This window comes from Littorina saxatilis, linkage group LG10 (genome assembly GCF_037325665.1).
Source record: "Littorina saxatilis isolate snail1 linkage group LG10, US_GU_Lsax_2.0, whole genome shotgun sequence".
Lineage (NCBI taxonomy): Eukaryota > Metazoa > Mollusca > Gastropoda > Littorinimorpha > Littorinidae > Littorina > Littorina saxatilis.
Genome location: NC_090254.1, coordinates 45539703 through 45552202, shown reverse-complemented (window position 1 = coordinate 45552202; position 12500 = coordinate 45539703). Strand labels below are relative to the sequence as shown.

Below are 12500 nucleotides of genomic sequence, written 5' to 3'. Positions count from 1 at the left end.
AATTATGTCTTTCTTCTGGAAAAGTATAGAGTGAAAATCAGTTGGGGACAACGAACCTACCCACAAAATTTCATAAATATCGATGAAGAATTGAGATTTAACGGTTTTTAACTGCCAAAAATAAGGTTTTTTGTCTGGAAAAGTATGTCTTAAAATTCAGTTTGGGACAACGGACCCACCCACTAAATTTCATAAAGATAGGTGAAGAATTGAAATTTAACGTTTTTTAACTGCCAAAATTATGTCTTTCTTCTGGAAAAGTATAGAGTGAAAATCAGTTGGGGACAACGAACCTACCCACAAAATTTCATAAATATCGGTGAAGAATTGAAATTTAACGGTTTTTAACTGCCAAAATTATGTTTTTCTTCTGGAAAAGTATGGAGTGAAAATAAGTTGGGGACAACAAACCTACCTTTAAAATTTCATAAGAATCAGTGAAGAAATAGGATTTAACGATTTTTTAACAGCCTTGACACTGAACATTTGATAAATCATTGGTGATGTCATCATAACCCAGTCGTTGTAGTTGTCGTCGTAGTTGTTGGTGTTGTTGTTGTCATGTTCGTTGTCGTGATTGTTGTTGTTCTCGTGTTGTTGTTTTTGTTGTTGTTGTTGTTGTTGTTGTTGTTGTTGTTGTCGTCGTCGTCGTCGATGTCATTTGTTGTTGTTGTTGTTATCGTCGTCGTCGTCGTCATCGTCGTCGTTGTCAGAGGTTATTTCTAAAGATTTCATTGATAGTCTTTGTTCTCGTCACCAAGACTTGCTAAGAACAAGCTTGGAACAGCAAGAGTTCCAAGAACAAGATTAGAACAACTCATTACATCATTACCAGTACGTCATTTGTATTTAGAACACACTTTAGAAAAAAACTCTTCAGCTACAAACCAGTCACCCTCACATTTCCGAGGTGTTTGTCTAAACCACTTACTGAAATGTTTTGAGGTTTAATGACCATACACATGTTGAACCGGTGAGTGTCTTCCGCTGCTTAATTCGCAAATAACTATTTTATTAAAGTCCGCTTGAAACGCTCAAAGATGAAATTCCATGTTAAAAAGTGACAAAAGTTTCACATTTTCCCGTTGTAACAGCTTCCGATGATATTATATGAAAATTCTGATCCTCTGAGAGGATTCCCCGAAACAAAATCAGTTTGTACGCCTAATTTTAATAGAATTGTCCAAACAGTGTCGCTAATATTGTGCTAAAAGATGAATTCTAGAACAATGTTCACAGACAGACACCACTTGGCAAAAAAAATTTCAGTGCTGGGAGATGAAAAAAAACAAGAGGCGAAGCCATCAAGGCTCACGTAATAAATCGACAAACAGTAACACAAACTCAATCACTCCGTCACACATACACACACACACACACACACACACACACACACACACACACACACACACACACACACACACACACACACACACACACACACACACACACAGTAAGCATAGGTGAAACTATGCAAGAAAGCGAGACCCTGGATCTGCCAAGAAGTCTCGGCCCGCTCACAATAACAATGACCGAGACTTTCAGTAATTCCTTTGCGTGACGTCTAACCCTCTTACGTCATAATGTGACGTCTTCAAATAGTTTCTATCACACACGTCGAACACTTTTGACCGAGACTGACGTAATCCATAGACTCGGAAATGTTAAAGTTTCTACCACAGACATACACTCATACATACATACGCACGCACGCACGCACGCACGCACGCACAGACAGACAAAGTTTATCATCGCATAGGCTACACTTACGTGAGCCAAACAGTGTCGCTAATATTGTGCTAAAAGATGAATTCTAGAACAATGTTCACAGACAGACACCACTTGGCAAAAAAAATTTCAGTGCTGGGAGATGAAAAAAAACAAGAGGCGAAGCCTTCAAGGCTCACGTAAGAAATCGACAAACAGTAACACAAACTCAATCACTCCGTCACACATACACACACACACACACACACACACACACACACACACACACACACACACACACACACACACACACACACACACACACACACACACACACACACACACACACACAGTAAGCATAGGTGAAACTATGCAAGAAAGCGAGACCCTGGATCTGCCAAGAAGTCTCGGCCCGCTCACAATAACAATGACCGAGACTTTCAGTAATTCCTTTGCGTGACGTCTAACCCTCTTACGTCATAATGTGACGTCTTCAAATAGTTTCTATCACACACGTCGAACACTTTTGACCGAGACTGACGTAATCCATAGACTCGGAAATGTTAAAGTTTCTACCACAGACATACACACATACATACATACGCACGCACGCACGCACGCACGCACGCACAGACAGACAAAGTTTATCATCGCATAGGCTACACTTACGTGAGCCAAAAACTACTTCGCTACGCGCGGGCTCCGCCCGCGCTCCGCTTGGATAAAGTAGATGTGTACTGCCGGGCAGGACATACCCCAAGCGAAGTCGTCCATCTGTGTGTACATGATTCTCTCTCTCTCTCTCTCTCTCTCTCTCTCTCTCTCTCTCTCTCTCTCTCTCTCTCTCTCTCTCTCTCTCTCTCTCTCTCTCTCTGTCTCTCTCTCTCTCTCTCTCTCTCTCTCTCTCTCTCTCTCTCTCTCTCTCTCTCTCTCTCTGTCTTAAAATGTGTCATCGATGACGTGTTTTCATACTTGCTAATGCGGCAGGCTAATCATGACGTCAAATTGAAACTTCTTGAAGTCTCTCAGAAAGGGACATGAAAACCATGTGGGGGTTACTGGTTTGGGCTGAAAAAAAACCCAACTCCACCTAAAATTCAAGCGCCTATGGGGCTGAATTATGCAGCATAAATTGTGAAACATCAGGATATCTCGCACTTTCAATTCTGCCATCATGTCAAATCTGACAACAAACCTACCCACAAAATGTCATAAATATCGGTGTAGAATTGAGACTTAACGGTTTTTAACTGCCAAAAATAAGTTTTTTTGACTGGAATAGTTTGTCTTGAAATTCAGTTTGGGACAACGGACCCACCCACTAAATTTCATAAAGATAGGTGAAAATTTAAATGTAACGGTTTTTAACTGCCAAAATTATGTTTTTCTTCTGGAAAAGTATGGAGTGAAAATCAGTTGGGGACAACGAACCTACCCACAACATTTCATAAATATCGATGAAGAATTGAGATTTAACGGTTTTTAACTGCCAAAAATAAGGTTTTTTTGTCTGGAAAAGTATGTCTTAAAATTCAGTTTGGGACAACGGACCCACCCACTAAATTTCATAAAGATAGGTGAAGAATTGAAATTTAACGTTTTTTAACTGCCAAAATTATGTCTTTCTTCTGGAAAAGTATAGAGTGAAAATCAGTTGGGGACAACGAACCTACCCACAAAATTTCATAAATATCGATGAAGAATTGAGATTTAACGGTTTTTAACTGCCAAAAATAAGGTTTTTTGTCTGGAAAAGTATGTCTTAAAATTCAGTTTGGGACAACGGACCCACCCACTAAATTTCATAAAGATAGGTGAAGAATTGAAATTTAACGTTTTTTAACTGCCAAAATTATGTCTTTCTTCTGGAAAAGTATAGAGTGAAAATCAGTTGGGGACAACGAACCTACCCACAAAATTTCATAAATATCGGTGAAGAATTGAAATTTAACGGTTTTTAACTGCCAAAATTATGTTTTTCTTCTGGAAAAGTATGGAGTGAAAATAAGTTGGGGACAACAAACCTACCTTTAAAATTTCATAAGAATCAGTGAAGAAATAGGATTTAACGATTTTTTAACAGCCTTGACACTGAACATTTGATAAATCATTGGTGATGTCATCATAACCCAGTCGTTGTAGTTGTCGTCGTAGTTGTTGGTGTTGTTGTTGTCATGTTCGTTGTCGTGATTGTTGTTGTTCTCGTGTTGTTGTTTTTGTTGTTGTTGTTGTTGTTGTTGTTGTTGTTGTTGTTGTTGTTGTTGTTGTTGTCGTCGTCGTCGTCGATGTCATTTGTTGTTGTTGTTGTTATCGTCGTCGTCGTCGTCATCGTCGTCGTTGTCAGAGGTTATTTCTAAAGATTTCATTGATAGTCTTTGTTCTCGTCACCAAGACTTGCTAAGAACAAGCTTGGAACAGCAAGAGTTCCAAGAACAAGATTAGAACAACTCATTACATCATTACCAGTACGTCATTTGTATTTAGAACACACTTTAGAAAAAAACTCTTCAGCTACAAACCAGTCACCCTCACATTTCCGAGGTGTTTGTCTAAACCACTTACTGAAATGTTTTGAGGTTTAATGACCATACACATGTTGAACCGGTGAGTGTCTTCCGCTGCTTAATTCGCAAATAACTATTTTATTAAAGTCCGCTTGAAACGCTCAAAGATGAAATTCCATGTTAAAAAGTGACAAAAGTTTCACATTTTCCCGTTGTAACAGCTTCCGATGATATTATATGAAAATTCTGATCCTCTGAGAGGATTCCCCGAAACAAAATCAGTTTGTACGCCTAATTTTAATAGAATTGTCCAAACAGTGTCGCTAATATTGTGCTAAAAGATGAATTCTAGAACAATGTTCACAGACAGACACCACTTGGCAAAAAAATGTTCAGTGCTGGGAGATGAAAAAAAAAACTACCTCGCTACGCGCGGGCTCCGCCCGCGCTCCGCTTGGATCAAAGCTACCTCTGCCCCATCCCGGCCTCATCCCACCCAACCCATCTCATACGTTTTGTGTTTACGTTTAAATCGTAGCAAGGGCAGTTTGTAAGACTATCCTTGTCCCTGAGTCATCTCAGTGTCCTTGGGTATTAAAGGCACAGTGCAGCTCACAGCCTTCGTTTTGTGTTTTTGTTGCAGCTGAGTGCATTTACAGTTCAAAAATCCTCCTATGGTAGTAAAACAAACCCAAAACTACCCAACGACGACATCTGTGAAGGTCGACAGTTTCTTGTTCACGCGAGTGCATAAATTAACCTAGTTATTACGTGGTGTTTGGTCGGAGTTCGATTCAACTGAGTGATTCCGGCCTCCATTTTGTTTTACACAAACTCATGATGACGTCTGACATAGTTTGCTAGTGACTGTCTTTTTGTGCATAATGTGGTGATCTACCTGATCTAAATTTAGATCCAAAAATAAGTCAAGACCAGCCGGGTCCGAGTACGAAATTAATTCGTAAAAAAATCGCAGTTCTTGACTTTTTGGGTGCAAGTCAATGAAACTTGGTAGTTCTTCTAACGGATAGCTGCCTGAGGTATGACTAAAAGCCCCAGGGGCTCCGTGCACCTGGATTTGACAAGTTCAGTACCTTTAAAGACCAATCAATCTACCTACCAGCCAATCAATCACCTTCTACGTATCTCCCCGGTGCAGTTACAGAAACATCGCACATCGTGTAGCGGTAGATGTTACCTGTACCCTATCTCTATGACGGCTTACTAGCGCCAAACGCAAACAATTAAACCTTTGAAGTGAACATTTTAATTTGCTTGAGAAAATTACAAATATCACTAAAAATCACTATTTTCTTCTTCAGGTAGTGTTTAATTTTCAGTGTTTGCTCTAGCAATCCGTCCGGAATTGATCAAGAACTGAACATTATTCATTTTCACGTGAACATTTTAAATATCAAGTGATCGTGCTTAATTATCAGGTCTTCATGTCTGATTATCCGGTAATCAAGTTTGATTATAGTGTTGGCGACATATGCCAAAAATAAGTGATTCACTCGTTTGCTTAGCAATCTCGCTGTAAAATAAACATAACAAATGATAACTAAAATGTTCACGTTAAAATAGTAACCCAAGGGTTTTGGCGCTGGTAAGCCGTCATAACTCCCCGCTCCTCTCCAGTCGTCCCTCTCACCACCCCCCCCCCCCCCCCCCCCCCCACCACCACCACCTTCCCTCTCCCCCCTACCTCTACCTTCGACACACCTATCTCATGTTTCAGAAAGACGTTAACGGTTACGACCCCGTGAACATCCTCGGAGCAGTGACGTAACACGGCTGACGCCGGACCCGGAAGCTGGGACGACTTGTGTCCAGTATAAAAGGGGGAGCTACTCTGGTGATCGTCACTTCTACTCTCCATCGTTTGAAGTCGTCTCAACAGCCCCCCAGCCTAGCCGCATCTTTGCCAAAGCAACCTCAACCTCTCTACAGGTAAGACATTCTTGAGATACACAGGTAGCTGGACTTTTTCACTGACGCTACAATCTGAAGAAACAAGTTCTCCTTTAACTGTGAACGGGTCAACATTCTTGAGAGATATTGATTTCTCTTCTTTCTTAGTGTTGGGAGTTTTAGACTATGTACGATTAAGGAAAGAGATAGGGCCAGGCAGTCTTTCCATAAATAGGTTGCTCCACTTTTTAAAAACATCTTACATTCTGAAAATGTTGTATTTTAAAGCGAGTAAGAAGTCTTTTAGAATCACTCGCAATTTAGTCAAAACACCTTTATTCGAACCTAAAAACAACTTCAACGAGGAACAAAATTTCCGAAATACAGTCAGCGATTCGTTTTGAAATCTTCTTAGCTCCGATGACATTTTGGTCTCAGAAGCAGAACGGAAATCACTTCGGATACAGTGATCCACCCCTCTTGGAAGGTTATATAATATTCCAGACAATCTTGTCTTGATGACAAACGACGTCGACCGATTAAACCAGACGGGCGCATTGGCCTGGTGGTAAGACGTCGGCCTCCTAATCGGGAGGTCGTGAGTTCGAATCCCGGTCGCCGCCGCCCGGTGGGTTAAGATTGGAGATTTTTCCGATCTCCCAGGTCAACTTATGTGCAGACCTGCTAGTGACTTAACCCCCTTCGTGTGTGCACGCAAGCACAAGACCAAGTGCGCACGGAAAAGATCATGTAATCCATGTCAGAGTTTGGTGGGTTATAGAAACACGAAAATACCCAGCATGCCTCCCTCGAAATCGGCGTATGCTGCCTGAATGGCGGGATAAAAACGGTCATACACGTAAACATCCACTCGTGCTAAAAACATGAGTGAACGTGGGAGTCTAAGCCCATGAACGAAGAAGAAGAAGAAGAAGATTAAACCAAGACTTCTCTTCTTTAGCCTGTGTTCCAAAGTGACATCTCTGACGTTATCTGTGAAAAAAGGTAGAGAAAACGTCATAATGCGAAGCATGACGTCACGTTAAACATTGTGTCACATCTCCCAGGAACTGACAAAGTATTTCAAAAAAGAATTAAGTCTGTCTTGGTGACTTCGTCATATTAGCAGAAGAAAATCAATTGTAAGGTCACCGCCAGGCTGTGCATATCTCGGTGTCGTATGTCATTAAATCTGTAGTGGTGTCACAATATGTTACGTATGTCATTAAATCTGTAGTGGTGTCACAATATGTTACGTATGTCATTAAATCTGTAGTGGTGTCACAATATGTTACGTATGTCATTAAATCTGTAGTGGTGTCACAATATGTTACGTATGTCATTAAATCTGTAGTGGTGTCACAATATGTTACGTATGTCATTAAATCTGTAGTGGTGTCACAATATGTTACGTATGTCATTAAATCTGTAGTGGTGTCACAATATGTTACGTATGTCATTAAATCTGTAGTGGTGTCACAATATGTTACGTATGTCATTAAATCTGTAGTGGTGTCACAATATGTTACGTATGTCATTAAATCTGTAGTGGTGTCACAATATGTTACGTATGTCATTAAATCTGTAGTGGTGTCACAATATGTTACGTATGTTAGTTTATTTGATCTCAGACTACATCCTGACAAAACTGCAACTTTTCGGGGGGGTGATCTGACTATTTTTTTTTGAAGACGCTCAAAACCCTAAGAAAATCGAAAACACAGCAATCTTCCGTTGGGACCGAAACTGTTTTCGATACAGTTCTTCTTTTGTTTTATTCACGTCCTCAATCAATGAAGAAAATGTAGTTTTAATTAAAACTGACATCATTTCAAATCAGAAAAAAGCCTCCCACCGACAATCTAAACAACACACACGAGTAATTCATTTGATAAATACACTACTTCTTTTTTCATGACTTCTAAAATATGAGAAAACCTGTTATTAACCACTGAGAGCTAAGACGACCATGTTTGAACATTCTGGAATATAAGAAACCAAAAAGCAAAGTGAGTTATCGGTATGCTTAGTCATAAACAAAACGAAACAATGATAGCATGCACAAAACATCTAAATGTTGCCTTTCGCTTTTGATTTCAATGTCCAACAACTAACCTTGTTAATTTAGTCTTGAGTTTTAAACGGACAATCTCCAATAATTGGGAGAAGTCTACTTCGCGAAGTCTGTTTCACTTCAATGGCTGCACGAAGCTTTGGTACTGAACTTTTGGTAAAACAACTTGGCAAAGTCTTCGCGAAGTCCTCCAAGGGCTAAATAAAATATAGTCTTAAGCAGTTCGCCAGTTGCGGATTACGTCGGAAAAAATAGAATAAGAAAACAAGCAAGGTAGTGTCTTTTTTGTTCTTTTCTTATTTTTTAATTCAGATTTTTGAAACGTTGGCAGTCTTAATTGCTTTTAGATTTGTGTGGGGAAAAAAAAGATTTCACAAAGAAGGCCTTCTCAAGTTGTCCTCTCTGATTTGCCCCCTTGTACCAACTATGTTGACGTTGCAGCTCCAACCATGTACAAGGTAGCAATCGTCGCTCTCCTGGTCGCCATGGTGGCATCTGCCTCTGCCGGTGGGTACGGCGGCTTCGGACTGGGCCTGGGTTACGGACTGGGTGGTGGCTTCAGACTGGGACTGGGTTACGGACTGGGCGGCGGTTACGGACTGGGCGGCTACGGACTGGGCGGTTACGGACTGGGCGGTTATGGACTGGGCGGCTACGGACTGGGTGGCTACGGACTGGGCTTCGGAAAGGGAGGTCTTGGTCTGGGATTCGGAGGCTACGGCGGTTTCTACGGTTGAAACCATCAGGTAGGTTCGGCGTGCTAAAAGTGTTTGAAGGGTGTCACTTTGGGGGGTGGGGGGGGGGGGGGGGGGGCGCGAAGATTTTTCTTGTTCTTCTTCTTTCTTGTTCTTGTTCTTGTTCTTGTTCTTGTTCTTGTTCTTGTTCTTGTTCTTCTTCTTCTTCTTCTTCTTCTTCTTCTTCTTCTTCTTTCTCGAATGACTGATTGATTGATTATTTAATTTATTTATTGATCTATTGATTGATTGATGGGTTGGCTGGTGGATTGGTTTGTTGATTGATGGATTGATTGAGTGATTGATTGATTATCTGATTGACTGACTAATTGTTTGATTCACTCATTGACTGACTGATTGATGGATAGTTGTTGCTTTTTACTATATTGTTTCTAACATCTTATTATCTTCTGTTTCAGGTTCTAATGATCTTGCAGCAATTGCTGATATTTAGCTTTTCTGAAAGTTGCTTGCCGTGTCGTGTTTTTAACCAAATAAATTGAGAAACAAAAAGTTATGGTATTTCTACTTGTGTGTGTGTGTGTGTGTGTGTGTGTGTGTGTGTGTGTGTGTGTGTGTGTGTGTGTGTGTGTGTGTGTGTGTGTGTGTGTTGCACGCAAACACTCTTTTTACTTGCTGTTTAACACCTTCCAATTACTTGATAGTTCACTCATAAATAGTTACTCCGCTGCCTGCGGTTAAGCGGATATTACTGATTTTTGCAACAAAGTGTTTTTTTCTGAAGTGCATTTTTCAAAAAAACTGGGCCACTTTGCCTGAAAATTGCGTATAGCTGCTGCCACTTTTGAGTACCAAGAAAAGTTGTTTCAGAAACTATATGCATTTGTCTGTCAAGACTCAAGTGAAACCAAATTTGCTCGGGAGTACCCTCGTGCCTTAAAATCGGCCTTAGAGCCATGTTTCTTACTCGTCTAAAATAACCAAAACATGATTACAAAGTCAACGAAAGTAGATTCGTAGAATCGCCCAAATCAACGAAAGTCGTTTGTGTTTTTGGTGTGAACTTCGTTTCACCGTCAACCGGAAATGACGTGTACGCAACATTTGTGATTTAGCACTTCCTTATATGGTACGAAACGAATGTCACGTGGTTGGTTGAAAAAAGCCTGTACTAAATAAGCTTATTTCTAACATGCTGACTGTTGAAGCATATGATACTAGACACATTAGCAAAAAGAAACAATATTTTCCGGCAGCCAATAGCGGATAATTATTATTTTCGAGATATAAAATCACATTATATTATATTACCCGCTATTACGAGTTAGTCGTGTGACAGAGAGGTTTTTTTGCACACGAGACTGTAGATGTCTCACGACGGCGTAGCCGAAGTGAGACAGCAGCAGTCGATACACCCAATGATCGATACACCCAATGATCGATACACCCAATGATCGATACACCCAATGATCGATACACCCAATGATCGATACACCCAATGATCGATACACCCAATGATCGATACACCCAATGATCGATACACCCAATGATCGATACACCCAATTCCTTTAGCTTGTATCGTATACATTAGTAAGAATAGGCCTAATTGTGTTCAAATCCAAAAGAGACCGTTGGGTCGATATATTTGTGATTGTAATGTAATTTTGTCAATAACAACGTTCCAACAACTGACCTTTCTTGGGTTTTTTAATTCTAATTGTGTTCAGTTTGACTTGATCAAGACGTTCCTTCTTCTCGTCGCTCCTCGCGTCCACGGCGTCATTTGAAACTGCCGATTTACCACCTGCAGTGTGAACACGTGCTCTCCGCGTGCACATCTCGCCAGACGTGCTTTATCTCGGGGTCATGTGACTGCAGGCGCGAGATAAGACGAGAGAACAGAGCGACATGTCGTTAACCCGAGAGGAGGGTAATATAAGATATATATCCGCCGTTTTGCTGATCGTATGGGCTATATATCCCACTTCAATGACCTTAGATAACGCTACGGTATGCAGACACGCATGTTTTGATTTCTTTTCAACCTTGGGGCATTAAGCAGATAATTATGCTGACGCACGAACAGCTGTTGATGATTACAAGAAGTACTGCAACTTTATAGGACATTGACCTGGGCACCACAACGAACAAATCATATTGAAGCTGTAAAAATGCCTGTGGTTTAACGTCGATTTTGTCCTGATAGAAATGGTGTAGGTGGTGCCCACGTGACTCCCTAACAGTGTGTGTAGCCATACATCCCAGCTGAAATGTTCATCCGTGAAAGCTTGCATGAAAATAACAAACAAGGCACACCGAACCTCAGCTATCGGAAAAGAATTTAAATCATGCTCTCCACAAGAACAGGGTATTGAAGTTGAAAAAGAAGCCATTTCCCGGCAATCCATACAAAGCCCGAACACCAAAACCATTCCGCTCTGACTCCGCGATAGCTACGTGGATTTAGATCTGGAACGCTCGTGTGCGAGTACATGTTCGTCTGTCTTTCGTCGGTTCCCCTTCTGCTTCTTTATTACCGGGAACACACACACATACACACTCACATACCCACACGCAGACACGGACGTACGCACGCGCACGCACACACACACACACACACACACACACACACACACACACACACACACACACACACGTACCCACACGCAGACACGGTAGCACGCACGCGCGCGCACGCACGCACGCACGTACGCACGCACACAAACAAACACACACACACAAACACACACACACACACACACACACATACACACACACACACACACATACACACACACACACACACACTCACACACACACACACACACACACACACACACACACACACACACACACACACACACACACACACACACATACACACACACACACTCACATACCCACATACCCACACGCAGACAAGAAAGAGCGAGAAATTTTCAAAGAATTAATGTTGCGGATTGTCTGATAACAAAATCGGACGGTGCGTTTTGGCGCTAGACCTAACTTGTAAATTCTAAATAATAAATTGACAGCTTGTTACACAAACAATATTAAATCATAAAAGAATTCTTTTTTCATCAAGACAAGATTAGTACAATTCGAAGGTTTGAAAAAAGAAATGTCCGGAAGCAGGGTCACGCAAGGTCGTGGTTCTCGTAGCAGACGACAGTAATGCCTATCGCCAGTTCCTCTGAACAGTCAAAAGCTATCGCTCTAGTTCGTGTGAATCACAGCCGTTTGGTGCGTTTAGATTCAGAGGTACATAATAACGTGCTATTGCAGATAAGCTTACAGCGAGTCGCATTGGAAATCACAAACTGACGACTACATTGTGAAAAGAGGGAAACTGGATCACACGGGTTCACGATGGCTCAGGGGTCAGATAAACCACGCACAAATAAATTCTTTGAAAATTGCTCGCTCTTTACGGAGGGCACCTAGGATGTTCTCAAGCGGTGAGTGTTTAAATGAAAGGGTGTTTGTACTTTCTGTAAAAGCCTGACAGTATAAGTGATGGTTTACAGGAGGCTTACTGTGCCTTTAAGCCTACTTGCTTTTCATATATGTCATGTCTGTCTGTCTTTGCTTTGTCTGTCACCTTGTTAT

At 41.2% G+C, this 12500-nt stretch overlaps 1 protein-coding gene across 1 annotated transcript; it reads left to right on the top strand.

Moving 5' to 3' along the window:
* The first annotated feature begins 6000 nt into the window (after positions 1 to 6000).
* LOC138979266 (acanthoscurrin-1-like) lies at positions 6001 to 9447 on the top strand. Its single transcript, XM_070352025.1, has 3 exons — positions 6001 to 6161; positions 8638 to 8942; positions 9350 to 9447. Exon 2 carries the CDS (start codon positions 8646 to 8648, stop codon positions 8931 to 8933), a length of 288 nt encoding a protein of 95 aa, XP_070208126.1. The 5' UTR covers positions 6001 to 6161; positions 8638 to 8645; the 3' UTR covers positions 8934 to 8942; positions 9350 to 9447.
* The last annotated feature ends 3053 nt before the right edge of the window (positions 9448 to 12500 follow it).